We start from the raw sequence: 26,503 nt of genomic DNA on the forward strand, positions 1-26,503 counted from the left end.
ACTTGAAGAAGTTTTAAACAGGGTTCTCATTTGGTCATCTTGCAATCCATTTGGGTCTAGTTTGGAATCTGACAACTGGGACAAAAAGAACCTTGAATTTGGTGCATATTTTGGTTTTGGTGCTGCTGTTTCTCATGGTCCTCAGCAGAGATTAAGAAAGAACTCAGTTTGCACAGCAGATCCCTGAAATTGGTGGGCTTGACTCGCTGGCAAATTGCTGCGTTTTTCCACTTTTCTGTTCAGGACCACTAAATGCTGAGATATAGATGCATACCGAAATAAAAGGGCATTTCATTGTGTTCTGAAGTTTCTTGTTTTTTTTTTTTAATTTAGTGTTTGTGTAAAACCACTTTTGAAGCAGCAGCTATCAAGTCTGAAAAGCAATTGATGTTTCCATTAATCTTTTTCTGGGGGAAACCTTAATTCTAAGGATTTAATACCCTGAAAGTAAAGTTTAACATAACAGTATTCCATAAGCAGCTTTTTTATTGTCAGACCATTTTAATACAATAAAAAAGTATACGTTAATATTAGAAAAAAATATATATATATACATAACTGTAGCATATAAATCAGAAAAAAACACAGTACAGTGGTCATGTATGACAGATTTAAGCCGCTCATACAGATTTAAACCGCTCATACAGTTCAGGTTACAGTATGGTTGGGGTTTTAACGCCAGCTGTCTCCAGTACAGATCTTCATCTTTTTAGTATCCGTGATTTTTGGAAATGTTTTTATGTCACAAATGTTAGATCTTTTGTTGGGTAATGAGGTGGGGATGCATAGGTAGATAGCAAGCTTTATTCTTGCTTAATCTTGTATTCTGGATGTTTGTCCTTTGTTAGATATGTGGTTTACAAAATATTTTCTCCCAGTCCGTGGCATAGCTTTTCATCCTCTTAACAGGCTCTTTCACACAGCAAAATTTTTTAAGTTTGATGAAGTATCAAGTTTTTTCTTTTATGTAATCACATTTTTGGTGTCAAGTGTAAGAACTCATGTCTGAATGAAGCGCATCTAACAAACATTTTCTCTGTAAGGCGCATCAAAGACTTCTTGCTCTTAGGGATATTAGATAGCACTTCAGCACTATGCTTGAGGACCATCTTAAACAGCAAAATTACCAACAAAATTATAGAAAAATGTGAAAAATGTGGCACGAAGCAGACTGTGAAAAGGATACTTTTTAAAATTTATTTTTATTTATTTTTAAAGATTTATTTATTTGTCAGAGAGAGAGCGAGCACAAGCAGGGGGAGTGGCAGGCAGAGGGAGAAGCAGGCTCCCCACTGAGCAAGGAGCCCGTTGTGGGACTCAATGCGGGACTCTATCCCAGGACCCTGGGATCATGACCTGAGCTGAAGGCACACGCATAACCAACTGAGCCACGAGGCGGCCTCCCACCCGCAAAGGACACGTTTAATATGAGAACTAAAATAAGGGAATAGAGGGCAGTGTGTAGCCTTGTTCAACCTCAGCTATGAATTCTCTCTTTCCTGGAGAGTTGATATTTGTCCGTTTGCTGGAAGCCTAGTGTGGAAGGAAGCTGCATGTCTCAGCACTGAGGAGTTGGTATTTACAAGATCACTGTTCTGGTTATTTTCTTCTTGCCTGTCTACATCCATTTTCCACCTTTCTTTGCCTTACATTGGTATCTAAGGACTACATCACCTCAGTCTCCTTGCTCTCTGGCTTCTGGTTGGGTATATTAGTGGGAGGCACTGTAACACTGGACCCTCACCTCTCCTAAAGGGTTGGGAGTGGTAAGGCTTCTTGCTGTTGCTGATTCCTGGCTGCCTCACTATTGGAGGTTCCCTGCCCACATCTTTGTAAATTGTTCCTTTACTAAACTCCTCTCAGTGGAATCCTTTGAGGGTCTGTTTCCTGCTGGGACCTGACTGATCCAAGTACTTTTTCCTCCTGGTTTCAGAACAGCATCCACTTCTCAGCTATGCCTGGTATTCTCCATGCCAGAAATCCTGTTTTACCCTTCTCCAGAAAATTATCCTCTGAACTTCTGCCAGGGTGAGGGAAGGCAGTTGCCTAGCACTGTGGAGTGGGACAGGGCAGGGAGAGGGTCTAGGGAGCCAGCTGTGTCTTAGCTTTTGTCCAGTCTTCCTTATTTAGCAACGTCTCACTCCAACCCCACCCCTGGCCTTTACTCCCAGACCCAGAAACTCTAGGTACTGATTTCCTAAACCTTTTGAGGAGTCTGCTGTGTAAATCAGGCTGTTTTCCCCACTGCCGGTTTAGAGTTCCTAGTGTCTTCAGCTGGTTAGGATCTATCTTTCATTTATCTCCTTTCCAAATATTCCTAATGTCTTGGCACTATTCCCCTTACTGACCTGGCTGGTTTATAGTTTTGTGTGTAGGATAAAACAAACAAAAATTACAGTAAAAAACCAAAATAATTTACCAAAGTTTTAATGTGCTTTTTAGAGTGAGATTAAATGCATGGATTCAATATATCTTAATCTGGAAGACTCCATAAATATTTTTCAAAATTGAGCTTATGATGAGCATACTTGGAGGGTAGGTATTCACCGTCACCTAGTAAGGCCTTAACAACCAGAGAGTTAGGAGTAGGTCTGACATCCTCTTAGGAGTATTGAGGAGGGTGGCTAACACCGATGTGTGAAGAGAAGCCTGTGTCACTCCTGCATAGAGGTGGGTGGAGTGAATGCTCATGGTCCTAATGCAATTCTGTGTCCCTGCAACCCAGGGGAAAGTGTGCAATTAAAACCCACAATTCCTATACTGCAGAATTGCATCTTCCAGGGTTCTTCAGAATTGTAGTCTGATGATAACCTCTAAGATAAAAGAATCAAATTAATTTGAGAAATGTGTATATTCCCCCCCCATTCCCAAATATGTTTCATATTAAAGGCTACGGAGAATCCTGTGTTTAAGTAATGGGATTGGTTTTGTTACCCTCAGTTTTCTCCAATATTATTTTACCGTGTAACTTTTTGCATCCCATATATCCCAATACTAGTGCTCTAACTATACTGTAACTAGTGCTTTAAAATAGAGTTTGGAAAAAAATTCCATAATTGTAGTCCAGAGTAGTTTTAAAGGAAGTGTAATTAAATGACATGGTCATGAAACATAAAAATTAAAAGAAATCTCAACAAAACACTCCTTAAAAATTCCTTATGAACTTTCCATGATAAACTATGTCTAAAATGTGCCTCTTGGCTCATTAAATGAGTTGACTTGCATTTGAGGGTTAGCCAGACTCTTGGTAGACAACTTCCAAAAATATTTGGCTTTAGAGTAATTGATATCAAGCCATCTGCTATGATGTGCATATTTATGCCCTCCTAAAATTCATGTGTTGAAATCCTAACCCCTAAAGTTTATTAGGACCTTTGGGAGGTGATTAGTTCATGAAGGTAGATCCCTCATGAATGGGATTAGTGCCCTCATAAAAGATGCCCGGAGAGATCCCTTGCCCCTTCCACCATGTGAGGTGGGAGATGTTGGCCGTCAGTGGGAAGCTGACACCAAATCTGCCAGTGCTATGACCTTGGATTTCCCACCCTCTAGAACTGTGAGAAGTAAGTGTTGTTGGTAAGCCACCTAGTTTATGGTGTTTTGTTTTAGCAGCCCAAACAGACTACGATACCATCCTTTCTTGCCACACTTATAACTTACCAGTTACTAATTAAAGCCATTGTTAGATCTTCACAATAAAATCATTTGTTTTTCCTGCATGAAGGAAATGGTTATGTTTCTCTATCAGAGGGCTAAATGTAAAGAAACATCCAACTTTGTGTGCATGCAAAGCATTTTCGGTTTCATTTTTTTCTACCAATTTATTTTGTCCACATGTTTACATAAAAAAGGCCCATAACTTATTAAGTTAATGTAATTTATAGAGCTGTCTCTCAGTTAACTAGGCATCTGAGTTTTGTCTTTTGTATTTGGTGTTATTTTGTACAAACATTTACAGGAGGGGACATTGTTCACATATTTATTTTATTAGGGTACTATAGTTTGTATAGACATCTGTCAATTATTGGGCATATAAATTTCAAATACTCATTTTTATAAAATAATGATGTAAGCTTTGTCATACACATTGTTTTTCAAGATTTTGGAAAATTTCCTTGGAGTATAATTTGAAAATGAGATTAAAGACTATAAATTTTTCTGATTCTAATATTTATTGAAATTGTTAAACTTCTCAAGAAGTAAGAACATCCCCTTTTCTGGGTTCCTCTGACCAGATCCTGACTTAAGTTCCTGAAAACAAACTTCATTAGCAAGATCATCATGGCTCTTCTAGAAAACAGAATCCAACAACATGGAAGAAGTTCTGTTATATTTTTACTTTCCTTGCAAGAAGCTGGGTTTTGAAGGAAAGGATGAATATCTCAATTATAGAAATAATAGGAATTATGGCCATAGAATTGGTGTTTCATCCCTGAATACTCCTTATCCCTGAGGTCTTTATGGTCTTCTACAATTGATTTATGGAAATGTTTTTGTGCACCAGTTTTTGAAAAAGAGTTCTTAAGCTCCAGCAGGTCAGTTTGAGGGTTGGCCACTCCAGCTCTAGGAATCCAACCCAGAATAGGTCTTGTTTCCTCGTTGTTTTCTGTGTTCAAGGACATCTGTTCTTTTCGCTTACTTAAAAAATGGTCTAAATCAAAAGCTTCCAAGTCTGACTTACTTTCTAAAATACTAGGCTTACTAAGGCTAACAGAGTTTTGACACATAGTACAGTGGTCACGTATGACAGATTTAACCCGCTCATACGGAATGTAATGGTTCGGGTTACAGTAAGGTATATGTTGGGGTTTTAACGCCAGCTGTCTCCAGTACAAATCTTCTATCTTTTTAGTATCCGTGATTTTCGGAAATGTTTTTATGTCACAAATGTTAGTCAGCTCTTTTGTTGAGTAACTAGGTGGGGATGCATAGGTAGATAGCAAGCTTTGTTCGTGCTTAATCTTGTCTTCAATTTCCTGTTTTTTATGGGTGACACCCGCCACTTTGTTATCACGAAGTGCCATCATTTCTGTAGAACTGGGTACAAAGGTATGAAAAGTACACAAAACCCTAGGGGTACAATCTGGACAGGAAGGTGGTCTTTGCTGGACAGTAGCCTCCAGAGGACGTCGGTTCTGAATCAGTCGAGCAATTCGTCCTTCCAGGGGTCTGGGAGGTTTTAAGACAGGATGGAATTTTTCTTGCTGTAGTGGTGGGATAAAAAGGAGAAAATCAGTTAATCTGGCATTATTAAGTTTATCGCTACAAATGTCAGGTCAAAATTCATACCCATTTTCACTGAGTAAACATGGGATGGGTGTAGGAGTGCATATTGCAACGTTTATTTATTTATTTATAGACATTGACATTTGTGCCCTAATAAACACATGTTTTTCTCATCTACTGGTTTTTGCTAATGAAGGGGGATAGATATTTTTACTTGGCTGTAGAAAAATTCCTCCATCTAGGAACTCTTTGCTTTCAAACTTTCAGAGATATTGAAAGAATCTCAGGAGCAAGACTTCTGCCATCCCCAACAGATGATGTTAACAGTTATGTGCAGTTATTTAAATCTCAGTGAAAGCCTTCCTTATTGCCCAACCCAAGGGTTCTTAAACCTTGGTTGAATCAGAATCAGCTTTGGAGCTGGGAGAAAATGAGATTCCTAAGTTGGATCATCTGAGATTGTGTTTCAGAAGTTCAGACTTAGGAATCTGCTTTTTTAACAATCATCTTGGATGATGCTGAGGCCAGTGATGTGTTTTGCTTAGAGAAACACTGGTGTGTGGGGAGCTAGTCATATCTGTGCTTTTTGAGATGTTTTACAAACATTGTGAATTATGTCTGGCAACTTCAAAAGTAGTGTGTGTATTTAAAGGGTTATTAATAGACATGTCTGTGGTTGGGGCACAGGAGGAAGATGGGGGAGTTGATGAGGAAAGGGCATGTGGAAACTTTCTGGGATGATGTTCAGTATATCTGTAGGTGGTTGGGTAACAAAAGTGTGCATTTGTCAAAACTCACTGAACGTATACTTAAAATTTGTGCAATTTCATTGAATGTGTATTTTGCCTTAAAAGAAAAACTGCAACAAATTGAACTCTGTTTAATGATATGCGTGCTGAATGTTTAAGGCTGAAGTATCGTGTTTTCTGCAATTTACTCTGAAGTGCATAAAACAGCAAGTGTATTAATGGATGGTTGGAGGGATGGAAAGATGGATAGATTATGTGATAAAAGAAGTACAGCAAAATGCTAATGGTAGAATCTAGGTGGTGGATATATGGATGTTAATTGCAAAATTATTTCAGCTTTCTATATGTTTGAAAATTTTTATGACAATATGTTGAAGAAAAACTAAAGAATGGATGGGTGGTGAGGAGAGAATTGATAGCAGAGGTAAGATAAACGAGAATGGTGAGGAGATCGTAACTGTAGTTTGGATTTAGAAACAAAACGGACTGAGGAGTGTCTTCTTGGATCCTAATTTGCTCAGAGTTGGAGGAATTTCCATCTGTTATTAACAAATCTGTTATAACCTTTAGCCAGTCAGGTTTGAGTAGATACTATGAAGAAAAAAAGAAACCCCAGCTCTTTAAAATACTGCGTTAAATTTGTCATAAAGTCTAGGGTGTATCATATCATACTTTATAGTATCCTTTTATGCAAGAAGCGGTTTTTAGTGTCTTTATTTCATGCTACTACAACAAAATATTTCAACACTATTACCACTAAAACATGCCTTTCCAGAGTCCATTATTTGTGTTTTAGAAACCAGCAAGATTCACGAAAACTTACTTTTAAACTTTAACTATTTTAGGCATATTTTATCTTGTTATTAATAAAATTTTAGTTGATTTGCTTGCAGAATAATTTTGCACGTAATATACCTGACAAGCATCCTTTGTATTACTGTACATATATTTTTTTGTAAACATGATAAAGCTGCTTCCTGAGGGGCTGGACCCTACGGGGTCAAATCTGTGGAAGTCTGGACAGCTTCTGAACATGCTTGACAATGTCAGTATAGGTATAATGTTTTCTAGGATTAGATAATATTTGCTGCAAGTGAAACATAAAGAAAAAAACCCTTCTATGAATGATAAAGCACAGTCTGTGGAACTACTTCAGGTGTCATGATTTTTTTTATTACCTTGGGAAATACTGAAGCTAATGTAAAATGAATGAGTCCAGTCTAAAAAGAGTTCATACTGAAATATCTTACAGTCACTTTTTATGGGTCTTTCCACAATTTATATCTTTGAAAATACTAATTTTGTTTTAAAAACTTCGTAGTTTTATAGGATAAAATCTAGACCCTAAATAAAACACCATATATGTATACTATTATTTCATTTTATTTCATGTATATAAGTAAGCCAACAGATGATAATTTCTGTCACTAAGGTCTTAATCATTTCTTTCAGGCCATTTCACATAATCAGTTAAGAAATCTGTATTGATATTTGCAGAGAATTTATTGGCTTTCAATTGTAATTCAGCCAACTCTCAATTATTATGGATATCAGGAAGAAGCCTTTATCTCTTCAAAAGCAGTGATAATGTACAAGATATACAAATCTATAAGGATTTTGTAGAATTTATTGAGAATCTCATTAAATTAAAGGGTAAACATTTGTAAACTGACGCCTTTGTAAATTTTAGAAGAGTAGCATAGTAGAAAATCTGTTTTAAAAAAACAACACCAGCACTGTGAATAGGAAAAGAAACCTGCCCTGTTCTTTGAAATAGTGGACAAGGATATTCAAACCGGTTCAAATCAATTCAGAATTAACTTCTAAGATGAGTTAAATTTTCCCTTTGCTAGCTTGGTCACCACCACTCATGAAGCAAAGAAAAAGTGGGCAAAACCAGAAGGAGCCTAACACCTGGATACTTTCCCCCTAAGTAACTGAGAGTTGACTGCAATTACTTACAGGCTCTGGGTCAAATCCTATCTGTCCAGTTAACTCTGCTACCTCCTTTTCATGGTAATCATCCAGTTCAAGGGGGTTCATGGGCCCCAGACCTTAATGGAAACATCACATCTTATTACTTTGTTAGAGTAAATGAAGGATGACAGTTAAATGACCTTTTATAGAAAAACTTACCCATTTCCCTTTGTAATATGATTAGAACAAATAAATTGAAAATGAATTTTACCTCCCAGTTTCTTACCACCCACCCTAACTTCTATTAGTACTTAGATTAAGAAACAGGGAAAAACACTAGAAGATGCAAGCTTGTAACAGCATTTGTCAAATATTCTAATTTTGTTCTTTTTACTTGGATTAAAGTAGACTCATACCTGTAAAATCATGAGTGTATGAAGTGATCCAGTGGGACCTCTCAAGATTTCTTTGTATGTTGGCTTCTTTTAGAGAGCTAATAGGGTCCCAGGAATTTAAAGAAGTGTTAGGAGCGAAGGTTTTAGGAGGTTTTGGGTAGAATACGGGCTTGTTTCTCTCAACGCATTTAGGAAACTAGAACATGAACATAAGTTTATTATCGTTAATGTTATCTAGTAGAATAAGGGCTGATTCACTATGTCAGCAGGAAGGAGGGTAAAGGAAATTCCAAGCTGAAGTCGGATACTTATTTTTTTCTTCATTAATTACTATCATTCTGCAACGTAACCATATATAGAGTTAAACAATATTTTACCAAAGGAATGGTGAGGTCTTTTCTGAAAGTTTTTTGCTTTAGTAAGGACGCTGTCTGATAATGTACATTGGAGAAATGTCCCTGGGAATACTCTGCCTCCAGTAACCTTTTATTAGAGACATAAAGGGCTCTGAGGTATTCCTTTGGCTAAGTACAAAAGTTCTGTGCCTCCCACTTCTCTTTCCTTGCCTGAAGTGGCACCATTTGATATATTTTATGGATTTCTTTCTTTTTTTTTTTTTTAAAGAGAAGGGGAGAAGGGAATGAGGAGAGGGAGAGAGATAGAATCTTAAGCAGACTCCACGTCCAGGGCAGAGCCCGACACTGCTCAGTCATGACCTTGAGATCATGACTTGAGCCGCAATCAAGAGTCTGATCCTTAACCAAATGAGCCATCCAGGCGCCCCCATTTTATTGATTTCTGATGAAGTTTAAGTCACTCAAATTCAAATAAAAGTTTTTATTCTGTTGACATAACTATTTACTATGGAGTTTATTTTGTATTTTCAAAAGGAGGTATAAAAGTAAATGAATGAATGAGTTTCATTACAGGCTTTTTGGCAGTTTAGAAATTCACTTTTTCTCAGGTTGATGACACTCAATAAATATTTACTGAGTACCTATATGTGCAAGGTAGTAGTAGGGAACAAGGATGGCTCAGAAACAAGTCATCCAGGAATATTGACTAGAGGGGAGATAAGGCATGAACATAAATGACTATAAGATGGAAAGTAACTCTTTGTTATAAAAGAAGTTAAGAAAGAATTATTTGTTAAAAAAAAAAGAAGAAAGAATTATTTGTAAATTCAGGGGAGGAAGAGATTGATTCCAGCTGAACAGGGAAGTAGGGCTGGGATCAGAGAGGAAGGGGGGAGACAAGAGACCATGTTATGTCATATTACAGAAATAGGCCTTTGAGGACATGCAGAGTTGGGGAAGCCGAAGGAACAGTAAGAGCAGAGGTATGGATGGCGGTGGAAAGTATGGGATTAACTTTCTTGAACACTATGCACTTGTCCTGACAGTCAGGCTCACCCTTAACATTTGCAGATTTTGGGGCTAGAGTATAGTGAGAGCCCACATTCCACTAGTCTAACTAGTTTAATTTATAAATGAAGCAAATAAGCTGTTAAAGAAATAAAGTGTGTTCCTTTCTCCTACCTTGACAGAATACCTTCATGACAGCTTGGAAGACCAAGTTCAAATTTAGACTTCTTAGACTATCCTAATTGCATATTGGGACATGGTAGTTCAGAAAGAGCTAGTTGCTGGCCCTTGGCCTCAGCATCCCTTACTACTTTCTTCCTACCCCCAATTCCATCCCAAATTATGAAGTGTCTTGGATATGAGGGTACCCTGGCCCTCAGGTTCAAGCTCCGTTATACCTATTATCTCTGTTTCCAGCAAACAGCCATCACTTGGCCACCCCTTTGACCTAGAGGTATATACTAGCTTGGAAGCAGTGTCAACCCCTGGGAGGATGGACCTGAGGAAGAGACCCCATGAACTGAGTTCAAAGCCATTTTGTCAAGGATTTCTGCAGTCCAGCATCAGGCTGGGGTGGGAGACTGGGGAGCATGGGCTCTTGATAGATATAGCCTCTTGTTCCCACAAACATCCTGTGCCATAGGGAAGGGTCTAGCCAGAGGAAGGCCAGAGCTGGGCAGAAAGGCATGGGACCTTCTAAAGTTCCTGGATCTAAGGGTGATGCTGATTATAGCAACACTGTGAAGTTGGAATGATCCCCATTTTCCATGTATGGAATAGTCATGGTAAAAGGCACTTGACAGAAGACTATCAAGTATTAAGTAACCACGTCTATAAACCTTTAACGAATATGTGGCTTGCTTATTCTTTGTTCTTTTTATCATGATTTGCAAAGCCAGCTTAGAAATAAGGACTTTTTTTCAAATATTGTTCCAAGGGGCTGGACTAATCCTGTGTCTTAATCTAGTTTAAATAACAGCAATGATCTACTGAAATGGCAGGCAAGGGCGCAGAGGAAGAAAATAGGGGATGTGAGATTTTACTGTAACCTGTGGTATCTTGAGAAGAGTTTATTATTTTTATTTTTTTTTTAAAAGATTTTATTTATTTATTTGACAGAGAGACGCAGCGAGAGAGGGAACACAAGCAGGGGGAGTGGGAGAGGGAGAAGCAGGCTTCCCGCGGAGCAGGGAGCCCGATGTGGGGCTCGATCCCAGGACCCTGGGATCATGACCTGAGCCGAAGGCAGACGCTTAATGTCTGAGCCACCCAGGCGCCCCCTCTTGAGAAGAGTTTAAAGAGTCAGGAATATTTGAGAGTAGAGAGCTCACCAATTTTCAGTATGTTAATAAGCTAATGGTATTCTGAGAGGATAGTGAGAGAGGGGCTGCTGGTGATCATCCACTCAATAGGAATTAATTAGTTAAATGTACTATTCACAAGGTGAAGTTTGTGTCAATATATGCAAGATAAGTACAAAAGCAGGAAGGGATTCTGGTTCCTGAGATGTCAGTATCTAGGCAGATACTCCAGTCTACAAAGGAATGATGTTAGTTGTTTTAAATTGGGAATACATTTTCAGAGGAGTAGGGCCATATAAATTGTAGTTACATTCCCCAGTAGCCCATAAAATTTATGTAATTCATAAATTGCTTCATAAACATTTACTGAATACTTGTTACATGCACAACTATGTGCAAGCTTCTAAGGGCCTGTGGTAAGCACCCAAATTCCGTTAGTTGCCACAAAATAACAGAAATTAATACTATTGTAACACATTAAAAAAAACCAAGAAATTAAGTATAGTTTTTTGTTCTTAGTCTTGAATGATGGTGCTTAACCAGGCTTAATAGGGGAACAAGAACAGGTTTATTTTGGAGACCACTTTGCCCTTTGGAGAGCTTAATACTGGGTACGGTGGTTCCTTAGTGGATCATGTTTCACTTAATTCTTTTGTTATCAGCATCATTTTTACATAAGAAGTTGTGATTAGGAATTTTTTCATTTACATATGAAATGAATAGAGAGAGTGTTTGTAAATAAGAGATGAGAGACTGGCAGAGATATATTTTCCTTTGGTATCTAGCTAGGACTTGGGAAGAGAGAGTTGAAGGGAGAAGAGCATGCACAATGGGAGGAAAGGCTGCCTGAGATGGAGGAGGAAAAGTGGAGGGGAGGGGCAAGACCATAAATGGGGAAGCATGCAGGGTAGAGAAGAGAGAGCCTACCAGTTTATTTCACATTCTGGATACATTGGTTGTTGCTGGAAATGAGCAGGTGGGAGGATGGGGCCTAGCGTGCTGGTGGTGATGGAGAGGTGAACTGTGGGCAGCCAGTTATTTGGGGACACATTCCTGAAGGACGTACCTGTGTCCTTGCCAAATCCATTGTGGTTACTGGAGGATGAGTGTGGATTATGGGTGTTCTGGTGGAGAGACAGAACTGTCCTAGGAATGAGGAATGTATCTCTAGGAGGGGCATGGGCACTTCAGATTAGAAAGGTGGCAAGATGGTTCAGGAAGGAAACCACACTCCTCTGTAAGGGTGATATGAGTGGATGCTCTTTACAAGGGAAGCCAAAGGTCTTTCCAAATATTTACAGTTAAGGAAAATTGGATAGTAGGCTCAGTTTGGCTTTGAAAATGGTTTGTTAAAATATTTCAAATAGGCAAAGGTTAGAGAGGTTTATGGCACTTGACCTCTGTGGTTATTATATCTCATCTTACTCAAAAGATGATTACAAGGGACGCCTGTGTGGCTCAGTTGGTTGAATGTCTGACTCTTGATTTTGGCTCAGGTTATGATCTCAGGGTCGTGAGATTGAGCCCCTGCATTGGATTCTGAGCTGAGCATGGAGTCTGCTTAAGATTTTCTCTCCCTCTCTTCCTCTGCCCCTCCCCCATCTCAAAAAAAAAAAAAAGATGATTCCATGGTAGATTTTATCCTAAAGAATATTTTTGTATTGCAAAAGCTAAGACCAGACGCTTGAGTTCTTGAGAAATAGAACAAAAATCTTCGGCCATTTGAGGAAGTAATGACAAAAACAGTCCAGAAGAGTCAAATATTTTAACCTATTTGTTTGCCAGTTATAAGAGGAAAAGGAATGTTCTGACTGGCTTGGTGATGGCTAGAAATGGCCAGTGGGAAGAGGTCACCAAGGAAAGAGAGTGGTTCGGAGGAGAGGTCTTGGCTAAGGTGAGGGCAGCGCAATGGTCAGCGGCCCTGGTGGGGAAAACTGGACCAGGCCAAAGAGGCAAGAAGGGAGGACAGCTCTGGGGCCGGGGTGGGAAGAGGCACCTGGAATTTTGCGATGCCTGAGTAAAAGGATGGGAGCAAAATGAGGTTATAATACTGTTAAAATTAAGGCCCAGAACTGAAAAGGTTAAATTTTTTTAAAGAATATTCCCCTTTCTAAGACTACCCATTTCTTTCTTTCTTTCTCTCTTTTTTTAAAGATTTTATTTATTTATTTGACAGAGAGACACAGCGAGAGAGGGAACACAAGCAGGGGGAGTGGGGGAGGGAGAAGCAGGCTTCCCGCGGAGCAGGGAGCCCGATGCGGGGCTCGATCCCAGGACCCTGGGATCATGACCTGAGCCGAAGGCAGACGCGTAATGACTGAGCCACCCAGGCACCCCTACCCATTTCTTAATCTTCTAGGTCGACAAAGTGCTATAATTATTGGAATAATAGCACTGGCAGAAGCTAACACTTAACTCTAAGCTTTCTGTCTGCTAATATGGTGCTGAGTGCTCTTACATGCATTTCATTCTCAAGACAACCCTATGAGGTAGAGTGCATTATAACTGCTGTTTTATCTATGAGGAACTTGAGGTATTAATGGGTTCAATATATTATTCAGAGCCATACAATTGATAAATATTAGAGCCAGGAGCTGTGCCACCTTAAAATTTATACTCTTTCCAAATGTTACACATGTTGTCTTATTGGCTTGGATAGAAACTACTAAAATCTGGCTTCTGGGTTTTCTGTTCTGTAGCCAGGAGATATATTTTTGGACCTACTTATTTGTGTCCCTCCATCTCCTCCTACCCTCAGAGAATGATGATTATAATTATGTCATCAGTTATGATGTGGGTGGGGTACAGCCTGAGAATTGGGATTTCTAAAAGCACCCCAGGTGATTCTAATATGCAGCCAAGGTTGAGAACCACTGTTCCAGCAATAGGAAAGGTAAGTACTATAAAAATATTCTCCTTTAACAAAAATAGAACATGACAGATAAGGTTGGCCACTTCCCCCGGTGAAGTGGTAAAAGGCAGGGGAGGACAAGTATAGGTATTATCCTGAGCGGGGGTGGGGTGGAGGGAGATGAGTCATGAGATACTCCCATCAAGCTCAGTATCAATTTTATTTTTATTTTTTTTGTCCAGCAAAGTGCAAAACTTGATTAGAATTAGGGATAAACCAGAAGAATAATTGAAAAGTTGAAAAGATTAGAACAGATTAAGAAAGATTGATCATTGGAAGAAGAGTCAGATAATCAGTCAAAAATATTTAAGTACAAAGTGCTGTGGGGAATATACATATTATAAAATATTCCATTTTTAAAGAGCTTGTGATTTAGTTGACGAGATATAAAATACATGTGAAAAGTTATTGGTTATAGTGAGTGTTATAGAAAGTCAGAAGAGGGGAAATAATTTCTATTGGAGTAATAACACTTATAAATTATAGCACTTTCTATTTTTCAAAGTGCTTTTATATCTTTCATATCCTCATATCCTGTGAAGTTTATAGGACAGATTTTACTGAAATCCTATAGGTACATTTTATTAGTCAAAGCTCAGAGAAGAGAAACAATATCTCTCATATCACCAAGAGAACAGATGGCAGATATAGGAATAACTAGAACACAGGTCTCCTGATTTGGTTCACTTTCTGCTCTGTAGCGCAGAGAATTAGAGTTGAGCTGAGGCTTGAGGAACGAGCCGGTTTGAGATAGGCAGAGAGGCCGTGAAAGGAGAGCACTCCGGGAGTGGGACATGGCCGTCCACCTGTTCAAGGACCAGTGAGCTGAGCCAGGCTGTAGGAAGTAAGGAAGGCCAGACTCTGAAGGGTTTTCAGAGCTCAGTTAAAACCTTGGGATTTACACTTAGGTAAAGGGGAGCTAGTCAAGATTTTTGCAAAGGGGTGAGATATGGGGACACCAGCGTTTTCCTGAGCAGGACGAAGGGAGGGAGATTGAAAGAAGAAACTGAGCCACAGAGCTGAAGACTTCGGCTATAATGTGTAATGATGGAATGGTCTCGAGAATAACTTCTCATATTTCTGGGTTGCTTTGATATAGATTTTGCTTGAAAGAATGAAAAAGGTCCAGTAAGATAAATGATTCTTTAAGGATTTTTCTTGATGTGTAACTTTACAAAGAACAAACACAAAATTGCTTCCTTTGGAGATGACCACGTGACACTGCAGGGACCACACTCCGGCTTGCCACAGTGGTCATCCCAAGTAAAATTCATATGTTTCTAGCCTTGCATAATTATTTCTTGCCTACCTCATAGATTCGTAGATGCAAGAGGATAATATATGGAAAACGCTTGCCACTGCCTCTCACAAACTAATTGGTCAATGAATGTCAGCTGTTACAATTTTCAAATGTGTGGTTCTTTTCCTTCATGATTTAAAATTTTTCTTCCTATCTATGTGGAGTCCTGGTACAGAGGTTAAGAGCAGAGACTGGAGCCTGACAAGCTTGAATGCTATGATTATAAGGTAGCCACAGACTCTCTTGAGTCTCAGAAATGAGAATGATGATACTAACCTTTTGGAGTTATTATAAGGGCTAAGTGATCTACTGTATCTAAAGTGCTTAGTGTGTAGCAGTTGCTCAGTGCACAGTGGCCATTGTTTTATTTTTGATTCTATACAAATACAATGGTTGGGACAATAAATTGTAAATCTTTCTGAAAAATTTTCATTTACTCTGTATATTTGGAGTTACTTAATATACTATTAATTTTAAGAATATAGTTGGGGATACACAGTGAGTGAAACGCAACCCTCCACCTTCTTTCAGTGGGGAACCTTTTAGTGTAATCGTGGAAATGTTACATAACTGCCCAAGGTTTGTGAAATCAGCTAAGAAAACAAAAAATGTGAATCATGGTCAAAATCTCAAGTTTTTTAACCAGATAGAAAACAAAAGAATCCATCTTTTGGGTTTTTATAAATGTATACAGTAAAAACATTTTTTTACTTTGTTTTAAACACACATTTTAAAAGATACTTACATCATAATATATATCCTGGCCTGGCCAAATCAAGGCTTTCTTCTTTGAATCCATTGGAAGATCAAGCAGTTCATATCTGTAAGGATTACCTGAAATTTTTCAGGAAGAGCGCTGTTATCCCGAATATTCAAGAACAGTTTTCTATGAATGGGGTTTTGGGGGTGCAGTGGATAGAAACTAGATGATAGGAGGTAGAGAGCAATGCAGGTGCTACTGTTAATAAGCTACTGTTTGAGCTACTGTTAATAGCTGTGTTTGAATTCTTGCTCCCCTTAATGAGCAGCACATGGCCACACACAGTGAGACTATCTAACCCGAGGTGCGGCCCGCAGCATGAGAGAGCCCTGTACTGCACCTCTCTGATTAATGAAAGGGATTTGTAGGTAAGTTGTAACTTTTAAATTTAAGTTTTCCTGGATCCTCTTTCTGGTTTCTGAACGCTTAGCAAATACATTTCTATATCACCTGATTTGGGCTTTCCCTGACCAAATATCAAGACATAGAATTAGTACTTGCTTACCAAAAAGGTATTGAAAGAGAACATTTTAAAGACTCTAGCTTCTTAGGTATTAGTGGTAGTTTGATAAGCTTTATCAAACACAGCATGGCCTCCTCTGGTCCTATAGTAAGGTCCACATTAAAATCCATCTTCAGGGGTAATAAGAGTGAAGGTTGGCATTTAGTGAACATTTACCATGTGCCAGTACTGTACTAAGTATTTTATATCTATCATCACATTATTATGAGGAAGGTACTATTACTTCCACTTTAACAAATGAAACTGAGGCACAAAGAAAAGCAGTTTGCCTGAGAGCACACAGCTGGTAAGTGGAGCAATTCAGACTCAGGCAGTTTGGTACTAGGGCCTGCACTCTTAATCCATATAGTATTGATTTCTATTAAAGAAGAGTTAAGGTAAGTGTGAAAAAAGAGTAGAAAACCTAATGCAATAGTAGTTTTTGGAAAGGTCTTTTATAAGGGTTATTACAATATACTCATCTTTCTAAAGTCCTCTAAGAGAGACTTTGGTATGGTCCATGGTAAGTGGCAGAGCTAGAATTCTACCCATGCAGTCTGACTCCATAGCTCTTAAACACTCCACTATTCTGTCTCTCAAAATGCTACTATCTCCTAATAAGGTACTGAAGCTGATACTGATGATGGCAAACATTTGGGCCTCAATATTTATGTACAGAGGAACCGCATTATAGGACAGTTCTTGGGTCTTACCTTCCTCACAGCCTAAATTTGTTCAACAAGTGTTTTTCTCTGCCAACCATGCACCTGTTCTGTCACCTTCAGTTACCTTTTCTCTAGGTAATTCAAATATGAGAAGAATCAATATTCTTATATCAAATCACATTTTACCTCTTGTTTTCAAAATCATTGTATCATAAGCCTTCGTTGGCACAGTGGGAGGAAATGGCTGTTGGCTTCGGGCTTTAATGCCTGTGTAGAGATCCTTAGGTGATGTAAAGGTCGGGAACATGGCACCGCGGGAGATGTGTGTGTGGTATGGGTGTTCAATCGGATATGAGCAACAGATTTCTCTGAGATTTAGTTGAGCAAACAAAATAGAATAGAAAGAAGTGCAATTGAAAAAAATTAATCATCGGTTATTTATTGGGATCCTTCTTTGTAGCAGGTACTGTTCTAATCCCTGAGGATATGACGGTGAGCCAAAGTCCCTAGACTCATGGATTTAGCTTTCTGGTGGAATATATTCCATTAAACATGAGATTTTCTTAATTTTGCTAGACAAATTAATTTTTAAAATAAATCATACTGAATTCTTTATCAGGGAATAACTTTCACAACTAATGCAGAAGATACATGAAATTTGTAGTTTTTAGAATGCTATAAGAAGAATTTCTAGTTGCTTTCAATTCCTGCCTCTTGTTTTAAGAGGATCCCAGTACTTTATTTTATGGGATCATTTTGGGCATTCAGTATGCGAAGTGATCTCTCACCATCTTGCATTGAACTTTCAATCCAGGCCGTCTGGTTCTTTTAAGCAGTCAGTCAACAAAAATATACTGCCTGTTTAGAGTACACAGTACTGTTTAGAAATAAAAAAAACTAGTATACTGATGGGAAAAGAAACAAGTAACCCACAGGGATAAAATTTTCCTATGATTTGAAAAGCTAGCAGAGTTCTTAAAAGAAATAGCAGAGGTTTAAAAAAATTGTGATAGCTGGCTCAGATCTGGGTCCCTAATGCTTGCTTACTTGGCTCACTGATGCAAAGCTGTACTGAATTCAGCAGTCTTGGCACCTCGATGGGCCTCTGAAATACCTAGCAGTATAAGATTTTAACAAGTTTCTGGTCTCTCCTAGATACCACAAGAAGTTAAGTTTGATTTGTAAGAGAGAAAGTTGACTCCAAGCAAAAGTCATTTATGAGGCCAGCTAGTTCTTTCTGTTTTTGTGGAAAGTGATTTGGTTTTCTTGCCCTTGTCACAAATTCTCTCAGTTGAGCACATTTTTGCCTTGGGTGTAGCATCATTTTATTGTGAATCACTAAGCACTTTTCTGTTTTATTTACTTTGCTTAAAAAGCACCACATCAGCTACTACATGGCTTGGTACAAGGCACAAGGTTGTCAACTCTGTGATGACATGAGAACATAGAATCAAGACTTTCATTCCTCAGTTCTAACTAACTCATGTCCCTCGTAGTCATAAAAACACTAGCCTAGTAACTGCTTTTCGTGAAGCAATGCTGGCTGTACTTCATTTTATAGAAGACACAATGATTACCATTTATTCTAAATAAATATTTTCATTGTCTGATTTGGTGGGTTCTCTAGTTAACTATCCCTCTCAAATTCACTTCCCCTTACATATCAGCTTGAAAATAAGTGATCATTTATTGTTTGAGCAAACTATTTGTGTGAATAAAACAGGAATGAACACATTTTTGCTCGTGGAGAGAGCATCCAGTCTAAGGAAAGGATGGAGTTCACTGAGGTCTAGTAAAAAGCCCATGTTCCAGGGGAAGTTCTTAGACATTCACAGCCTTGGGGGACTGCAGGTGGAGTGGTCAGGAAGCAGGGGACCTGGGCACGAAAGATAAGAGACCCCAGGGACAGTGAAGAATGAAATGAGAAATGCTGGGGTTCAAATATTGTCCAACAGTCAGAAGCATTTAGTAACAAAACGTACTGGAAAGAATGGCTGAGTAAATGGAGTGTAATCATTGTCTCAATATGTGCTAATTAACTTATCTGGGAAGAAGATTCATCCTGATTCTCTTGGATTTTTTTCCCAGTATGTGTCAGGTTGACCAAAGATGGAAGAATTAGTGGGAATGGGGAATCGGGAATCAATGAGGGATTAATTTTTAAACTTCCAGTACCATTTCCCACAGACTTGATGAAGTTTAAGGAAATGTGGTATGAATATTTCACAAAATGGTCACATTTGTACACTGTCCCTACAGAATATCTCTGGGTAATGTGGGAGGTCCTGAGACATCGTAACTACTGTATGAATAGGAATTGTACTCAGAGGACATTGCCTTGAAATATTTTTAACTCCCATCAATAACTACTACAAAAACAACAATAAAGCATTTATGTGCCAGGCCTTGTGCTAACTGCTTTATTTCTAATCTTTATCAGAGGATCATTCAACAAGTTAAATAAATGCTAGCATGCTCTCAGAGGCCAGGGCAGGGTGGCCCCATTTTCTACTAATCTGATGTTGGTAAGGACTTCCTGACAAAGGCCATTACCTTGGTTTTCATTGTATCTTGTTCTCATCACAAAGCCATGACCAGAAAGTAGAGATTGACTTCTTAATTAATTCTAAAGACCAAGATCATGTTAAATTACAAAAAAAGAACCACAAAAATTTCATAAGCCATTTTTTTTTCCTGGGGATTAGTCCTCTTGATAGAAAGTCAATTTGCAAAATGTGTATACATCGTTATTGGGTCCTTCTGGTTTTGTCTGTAGCCAGGGTTTTGGCTTTGTGAAGAAGGGATAAAAGGTAGAAGTTAGGAAGGCAGGGAGAGGCCCTGATTAATTTCTGATCATTTGGGATTAAGGCAGAAATTCTTTCCCCTAAGATTCTAGAAACTATTTCTTAGTTAATAGTATTGAGTTATATCTGGTAATGATTTAGCAAAACATACTTTAAGACCTGCAAGCTATGGACTCTGTGTGTCTTTAGTCTATAATACGAGATTTCATTCAATAACTTGTATATATTATAAAGGTTATTTTTGTTAAAAAAAACTGACTAAAGTAGGATTTTAGTTAATAGCAATGCAACAATATTGGCTCATGAATTGTGACAAATATACCATACTAATATAAGATGTTGTTAATAGGGAAACTGGGTATGAGGTCTGTAGGAACTTCTGTACTATTTTTCAAATAATTCTGTAAATTTAAACTGTACTAAATTAAAAAGTTTATTAAAAAAAGGTTAGCAGGGTATATAATACCAGCCTCTTCTCCCACTTGTTAAAAAAAAAAATCTTTCATGAAAAGGCACATTTATCCTCACACTGTCTGAGACATATGGATTGCCAATATTTTTTTCTTGATTGTAACAGGGAAGGAAAATGTAAGTATATACTTACCCTACTGTTGAATTAGGTGGTTTGGGCATCCTAGAATAAAAACAGGAAATAAATCCTAATTTATATTAAGAACTTTTTAAAGCATACATTCCTATTGGAAATTTGCTTAAGAATAATGATGTATCCCATTTTCAAACTACAGTGTCTTTAATATTGTTGATTGACTTTCTGGAACACTGAATATTGACCAGAGAGATATGATATCCTTATGTCTCAGTTCTTTTGATCCATCTGACTTCAGTCCCACTCGGCACTCATTTTGCATTTCCTACTTGCAGTGCAGGTGCAGGACTGACTGCTTCTAATGATAATATGGTTCTGCTTCTTATTGACATTCACCCTCATAATCAGGCAATTGCCAGAGTGCTTGGAGGCAGCCTGACACCATGTATGGGTACAATTACATGACCTAAAGTGACCTGAGTGTGGCCTGGTGGACAAGATATATAAGTACTGTGTGTACTTTGTGTGCTTTGTCCTTTTGCCCAGGATTGCTGATCTCTCATGATAGTAAATATTGCCCAGTTGACAGAAAGGCTAGAACAAAACTGAACAAGTTCCTGGAGGCATGTCTTTTCTGAATCAGTTCATTTGAAAGTTGTGTGTTTACTAATTACTCTGAGCCCTGCCTGCCAAGAAATAATACTGAAGCCCAGGAAGAAAGTCCACACTAGAGAAGGACTGTCACCTGCTTTTACTGGATTCAACACTTAGTTTCAGCCTATGAGGATATTTCTGAAGTATTTCGGGCATGAAAAATGAATACAGTGTTATCTGTTGATAGCAAAGATCCATAAAATGGAATATACTATTCAATATTTGTATGTTTATTTAGAAAGTGGTACATAAGCTATATAATTTTTTGAGTCTACAGTGTATTATAAATACATAATCCACATTAATTTTAAGAGGTTTATATCTTTCTTTATTTGGACTCCAGGTTTGTAGGCTTGGAACTAAAAAAAAAAAAAAAAAAAAGACCCAAAACATGTCTTACAGTTATATTTGTGGTTGAGTTGGGAAAGGAGGGGGCAATGAATATGAAGAATCCAAGGGGTCTTGAGTTGGCTATGAAACATTAAATAGGTTAAATCAGCATCTAAAATTTTTCTTATGCGACAAATTTAGCTATGATATTGACAAGTGTATACCTAAAATGCATTCTGATTCAAAATGGAAAAAAAAATTTAAAGGAAAGCTTTTTTAAAAATTAAAAGTTTGAAAGGTTGAATAAAAATTAAAAATGCTCAGACACTAGTTCCTTGATTTGAACCAGTCCATTATTTTACTGCTGCATTCTACATTTACTTTTCAAAGTTTACTGATCCCAAAGGAATCAACAGAGCCTAGCAACCACAAAATTCATGTCTTTTTGGCTCCCTCTTGTGGCTGAACTCCATATTAACTTCCTTCCTGTAAACTTTCCTAACGGTTCTAATAGTTAAAGAAGTGATATTTTCATTGTTACTTTAGGATTGTCAGTGTTTTATTTTTATCTGAAAATTAAAAAGTATGCTTTTGTAATATATATACCAAACTATTTAAAAGAGGAAAAAATAATTTCATATACTGGAAAATACTTCCTCTAAGCAAAGGATAAATTAAAAAGTATTCCTTATCCAAAAAGGAGACTTAGGGAGTAATTTTATTACAAATTATTTGTAGATTGTCATAATTAACCTCTGTCCTCATAAGCTCCTGATGAAAAATTTTGCTGAGGGCGCTGGGGCATTTCCTATGAATCTTTAAAGAAATTTAACAGATTCTTATTAGATAGTTAGGTCAAAAGCAGAGGAATGGACCCAGATGACTTGTGTGAATTCTTTCAAACATTACTATTCCATATTTTGTATTTTTTTTCTTGTTAAATGCCACAAAGTCTTAGTGGGTTTTGGTTTATTTTATTTCTGTTTCTTTGGTCTTGGCTTCTATTATTAATGATCTCTGTTAAAAAAAAACACTTTTTCTGAACGATCCCATTTTGGGGCTTTTTTATTTCTTATATAACTCATTTTCACTTAAAAACATTATTTGGTCCAATATAAGGAAAAGAAACCCCAAACTTACAAAGAATCATTTCCATAGATGCCACTTTTTTTATTCTGCGTCAAATAATAGAATTGTTCAATAGGAAGTTTTCTGAAAAGAAAAGATTAAATTGAACATCTTTTCAAATTAACATAGTGATGATCAGATAGTAAAAGACAAATAGGCTAATACAACCATGTATATATGGGAAATTCAGTATATGAAAAAAGGTGGCATTTTAAATCAGTGGAAAAGAATTTACTTTTCAATAAACAATGCAGGAAAAATTCACTAGCCATTTGAAAAAGAGTAGATTTCTATTTCATACTATGCATAAAGATAATTTCAGATGGATTAAAAATCTAAAGAATTGGGAAAAACATACAAATATTAAAAGAAAATATACAAGAATATGTTTTTTTCTTTGTGGTGCGGAAAACTTTTTTTTTTTCTTTTTAAGGGAGAAAGAGGGGAGGTGATGGGGAGAAGGAGAGAGAATGTTAAGCAGGCTGCATGTCCAGGGCAGAGTCCAATGCAGGCTCAATCTCACAACCCTGAGATCATAACCTGAGCTGAAATCAAGAGTCCAATGCTTAACCGACTGAGCCACCCAGGCGCCCCATGTGGGGAAAACATTTTAAATTAGATTTTTCTTTTAAAATCCAAATCCAAAAGGAATTTGATAACATCAGAAGAAAAACTTTTGAAGATAAGATGGAATAAAAAAGCTCAGATAAAGTTTGGAAGAAATTTTTGTAATAAAGATATGTAAAGGATTAATATCTAGAACATAATAAGAATCCATACCTAAAAAGACAATAAAAATGGGCAAAGAATAAGACAGAAAAGGGAATGTAAATGACCATACATAAGAAACCAAACATAAGTACTCAACCAGAGAAATGCATTCTGATAACGAAGGTAACCTTTATACATATTAGATGGGCAAAAATTATGGTTTGATAATATAACATAGTTGTCCAAGAGTATGAGGGAAATGGATACTTTTACTTACCACCACGAGAATATAAAGCATTTGGGCTATATTTCTAAAATTGAAAATATTCATATATTGTGACCCATAACTTTCACTAAGGATTTTCCCTAGAGAAACATTTTGCATGAACTCAAGGAGGCCTGTACAAGAATATTTGTTACATATAGTTAATGCCAAGAAGAAGAGGAAACAATATGAAAATGGCTAAATAGTCTATGATGCATCGATATTGTGGAACACAAAGAGAAATTAAAAAGAATTAAATAGATCTGTGTTGGGGCACCTGGGTGAATCAGTTGGTAAAGCATCTGCCTTTGGCTCAGGTCATGATCCCAGGGTCCTGGTATCGAGCCCCGTGTCGGGCTCCCTGCTCAGTGGGGAGCATGCTTGTTCCTCTCTCTCTCTCTGCCCCTCCTCCCTCTGCTTGTGCTTTCTCTCTCTCTTGCGCTCTCTCTCAAATGAATAAAATAAAATAAAATAAAATAAAATAAAATAAAATAGATCCGTGTTTACAGTCTCTAGATTATAGAGAGAAAAAAAAAACCAAGTTGCCTACTACTATATATCCAGTGATTCCACACATAAACAATATAATACATATATTTTCAATGGGTACATATATAATTATGTAATTGTGTAACAAAATGTGGGAAAGGAGACATACCAAAGGAGACATTTCCTTTTCCTTCTCACTATACTTCTGTCAGTACATCACCAGTGGACTTCTGAATACCTTCTTCATTGCATGCCATCTTAAAAAATAATACTTTTGACTAAGGAACTCAGTTTACCACCAAAGAAATAAGGCACTGATTGAATTTAAAGGACTCACTGGTCTTATCCTATTTACAGAATGTAGACCAGCCTAGTGAAGATTCATTTGTGGCTGAAGCTTGTCCCCAGGAGTATGGCACATGCTCTGAACTGGTGACCAATAAATGGTTTCTCCCATAGCCAGAATGGATGGTCTAAGAAATGAAGGGTGAAAGTGGGAGTGGTACCTCTCACTGTTATACTTACTATTACACTTGAGAGAAATTTTACTTCCTTCCTAGCCACCTTGAGTTTTGCTGGTTTTAGGTCAAGGGAGAAATTCTTCATCGGGAAACACAACGGTCCCATTGAATTGGAAGCTGAACTGATGATGTGGTAATTGGGGCTCCTTATGATTGGGGGAAACAGGCAAGGAGGGATTATACCAAGTAGATTGGGATGATTGATCCTGAATGTCAAGGGTAAGAGGATTGCTGTTATGCAATGATGGGGAAAAGGAGTATTTCTAGAATCTAAAGAATCTTTTAGACACCTCCTGGTATTGCTTCTAGTGGCATAAAGTTAATGGCATACTGGAACGGCCTCCCACAGGCAGAACCACTAATTGCTAGATCTCTCAGGAAGAAAATTGGGGGCATTCCACCAGGTAATGAACTCCTACCAGCTCAGGTGCTGGCTGAGGGCAAGGAAACTTGGATGTATGTATATAACTATATTAATATATATATATATATATAACTATGTTATATATAGTATGCTTTTATATACTATAATATATAATTATAATATAACATGTAACATGTAACATATTTATTATATTTATATGTATTAACTAGTTTTATTTTTTCATTCACCCTTTTCCCTTATTTCATTATTACTCTATATAGGGTGTTGGTGATGGTTCGCTTCATTAAGTGCATAGCTGTGGACTGTCAGGACAAGATTATGACTGAACTAGAGAGGAGAACATCACCCAGGGATCTTGGACTTGGAGCTGGATGCAGGAACTGATGAGACTCTGGATTTCCCCTCTTGGGGAGGTGAGTGCATTTTCATTTGTATGAAAAAGTCTTGCATTTTCTTACACTGGCAGCAGTTCTCAAACTTTGCTACATGTTAGAATTACCCGAGGGATTTTCTTAAAATGCGGATTCTCGCTCAGTCAATCTGGGGTGGGATCCAAGATTTGCATTCGCCATTTCCTTGATGCTGCTGGTCCATGGGCCCCATGTTGAACAGAAAAGCATATTATTGTTGTGGCTGCTGCTATTTAGCATGGCAGTCAGCTGGCTGGCACAGATGACTAACATCTTTATAACACCCTCTCTACATTTTGTTAGTTTTCCACATTTTGAAGATCCCATTTGCCTAGGAAGAATCCAGAAAATCTACTTCCCAGCCTCTTGAGCAACCAGGGTACAAATGTGTGCCCTAAGTTCTGCCACTCATCCATATCTGTACTAGACTTTGATTTGAATGTGAGTAGCCTTGAGCACACAGGCTTCTTCCTTTATGAATAAAATAATGTAACCAGGTTGTATCTCAATGTCAGTAGCTCCACTTCCGTTTTTTCCATTGGATGGTATATCCTTTTGATTTTCAGAACCAGTTCTTAATTTATTTTTTCTTTTTTTAAAGATTTTATTTAGTTATTTGAGAGAGAGACAGAGAGAGAGAGCATGAGCACGAGAGGGGGGAGGGTCAGAGGGAGAAGCAGACTCCCTGCTGAGCAGGGAGCCCGATGCGGGACTCGATCCTGGGACTCCAGGATCATGACCTGAGCCGAAGGCAGTTGCTTAACCAGCTGAGCCACCCAGGCGCCCCTCAGTTATTGATTTCAAGGGACTTTTCTTGTGTATCTCTGAGTACCTATTTCTGCTGGATTTACTTATTATTTGTTGTTTTTCTTGTTAGATGATCTACATTTGGGACATCAGTTTTCCTTATGATAAGTAATTATGCTTGTTCTTAATAGCATAGCTTTTTATTTTTATTGCTTTAATATCCTTATCTTTCCCCTCTGCCTTATCAATTTTCAGTCACATCTATTCTGTTTCTTGCTGCTTCTTTTTGGACTAGATTTGTGAGTTCTTTTGTGTAGTTGTTTTTCTCATTTTTCCCCTTAGCCCTGTGATCTCCCCTTTTATAATGTTCTACCATTTAATCATCTTGTTTTTTTTTTTTTATTTGAATCACGTACTTATTT

General features: G+C 37.7%; 1 protein-coding gene and 1 long non-coding RNA gene across 5 annotated transcripts in view; one reads left to right on the forward strand and one right to left on the reverse strand.

The window, feature by feature from the left end:
• The window catches only part of LOC112824998 (uncharacterized), a 55,085-nt gene that overhangs the window by 7,866 nt on the left and 20,716 nt on the right, over nucleotides 1-26,503 (forward strand). For all 3 annotated transcript variants that reach the window (XR_012380251.1, XR_012380252.1, XR_003208583.2), the window contains exon 2: nucleotides 25,185-25,337. This is a non-coding gene — a long non-coding RNA (uncharacterized lncRNA). The remainder of the gene's footprint in view (nucleotides 1-25,184; nucleotides 25,338-26,503) is intronic.
• The window catches only part of SPMIP4 (sperm microtubule inner protein 4), a 35,909-nt gene continuing 13,559 nt past the window's right edge, over nucleotides 4,154-26,503 (reverse strand). The window contains exons 4-10 of one of the 2 annotated variants that reach the window (XM_025873047.2): nucleotides 22,566-22,637; nucleotides 20,499-20,528; nucleotides 17,277-17,458; nucleotides 15,909-15,997; nucleotides 8,309-8,483; nucleotides 7,938-8,029; nucleotides 4,154-5,204 (exon numbers count right to left, since the gene is read on the reverse strand). In XM_025873047.2, the coding sequence (XP_025728832.1) occupies nucleotides 4,383-5,204; nucleotides 7,938-8,029; nucleotides 8,309-8,483; nucleotides 15,909-15,997; nucleotides 17,277-17,458; nucleotides 20,499-20,528; nucleotides 22,566-22,637 (1,462 nt within the window). In that variant the 3' untranslated portion in view covers nucleotides 4,154-4,382. The remainder of the gene's footprint in view (nucleotides 5,205-7,937; nucleotides 8,030-8,308; nucleotides 8,484-15,908; nucleotides 15,998-17,276; nucleotides 17,459-20,498; nucleotides 20,529-22,565; nucleotides 22,638-26,503) is intronic. The other variant, XM_073898988.1, reaches the window with a different exon arrangement.

The sequence above is a fragment of the Callorhinus ursinus genome, unplaced genomic scaffold (genome assembly GCF_003265705.2).
Source record: "Callorhinus ursinus isolate GAN/ISIS: 27379988/994484 unplaced genomic scaffold, GSC_fseal_2.0 scaffold12, whole genome shotgun sequence".
Classification (NCBI taxonomy): domain Eukaryota; kingdom Metazoa; phylum Chordata; class Mammalia; order Carnivora; family Otariidae; genus Callorhinus; species Callorhinus ursinus.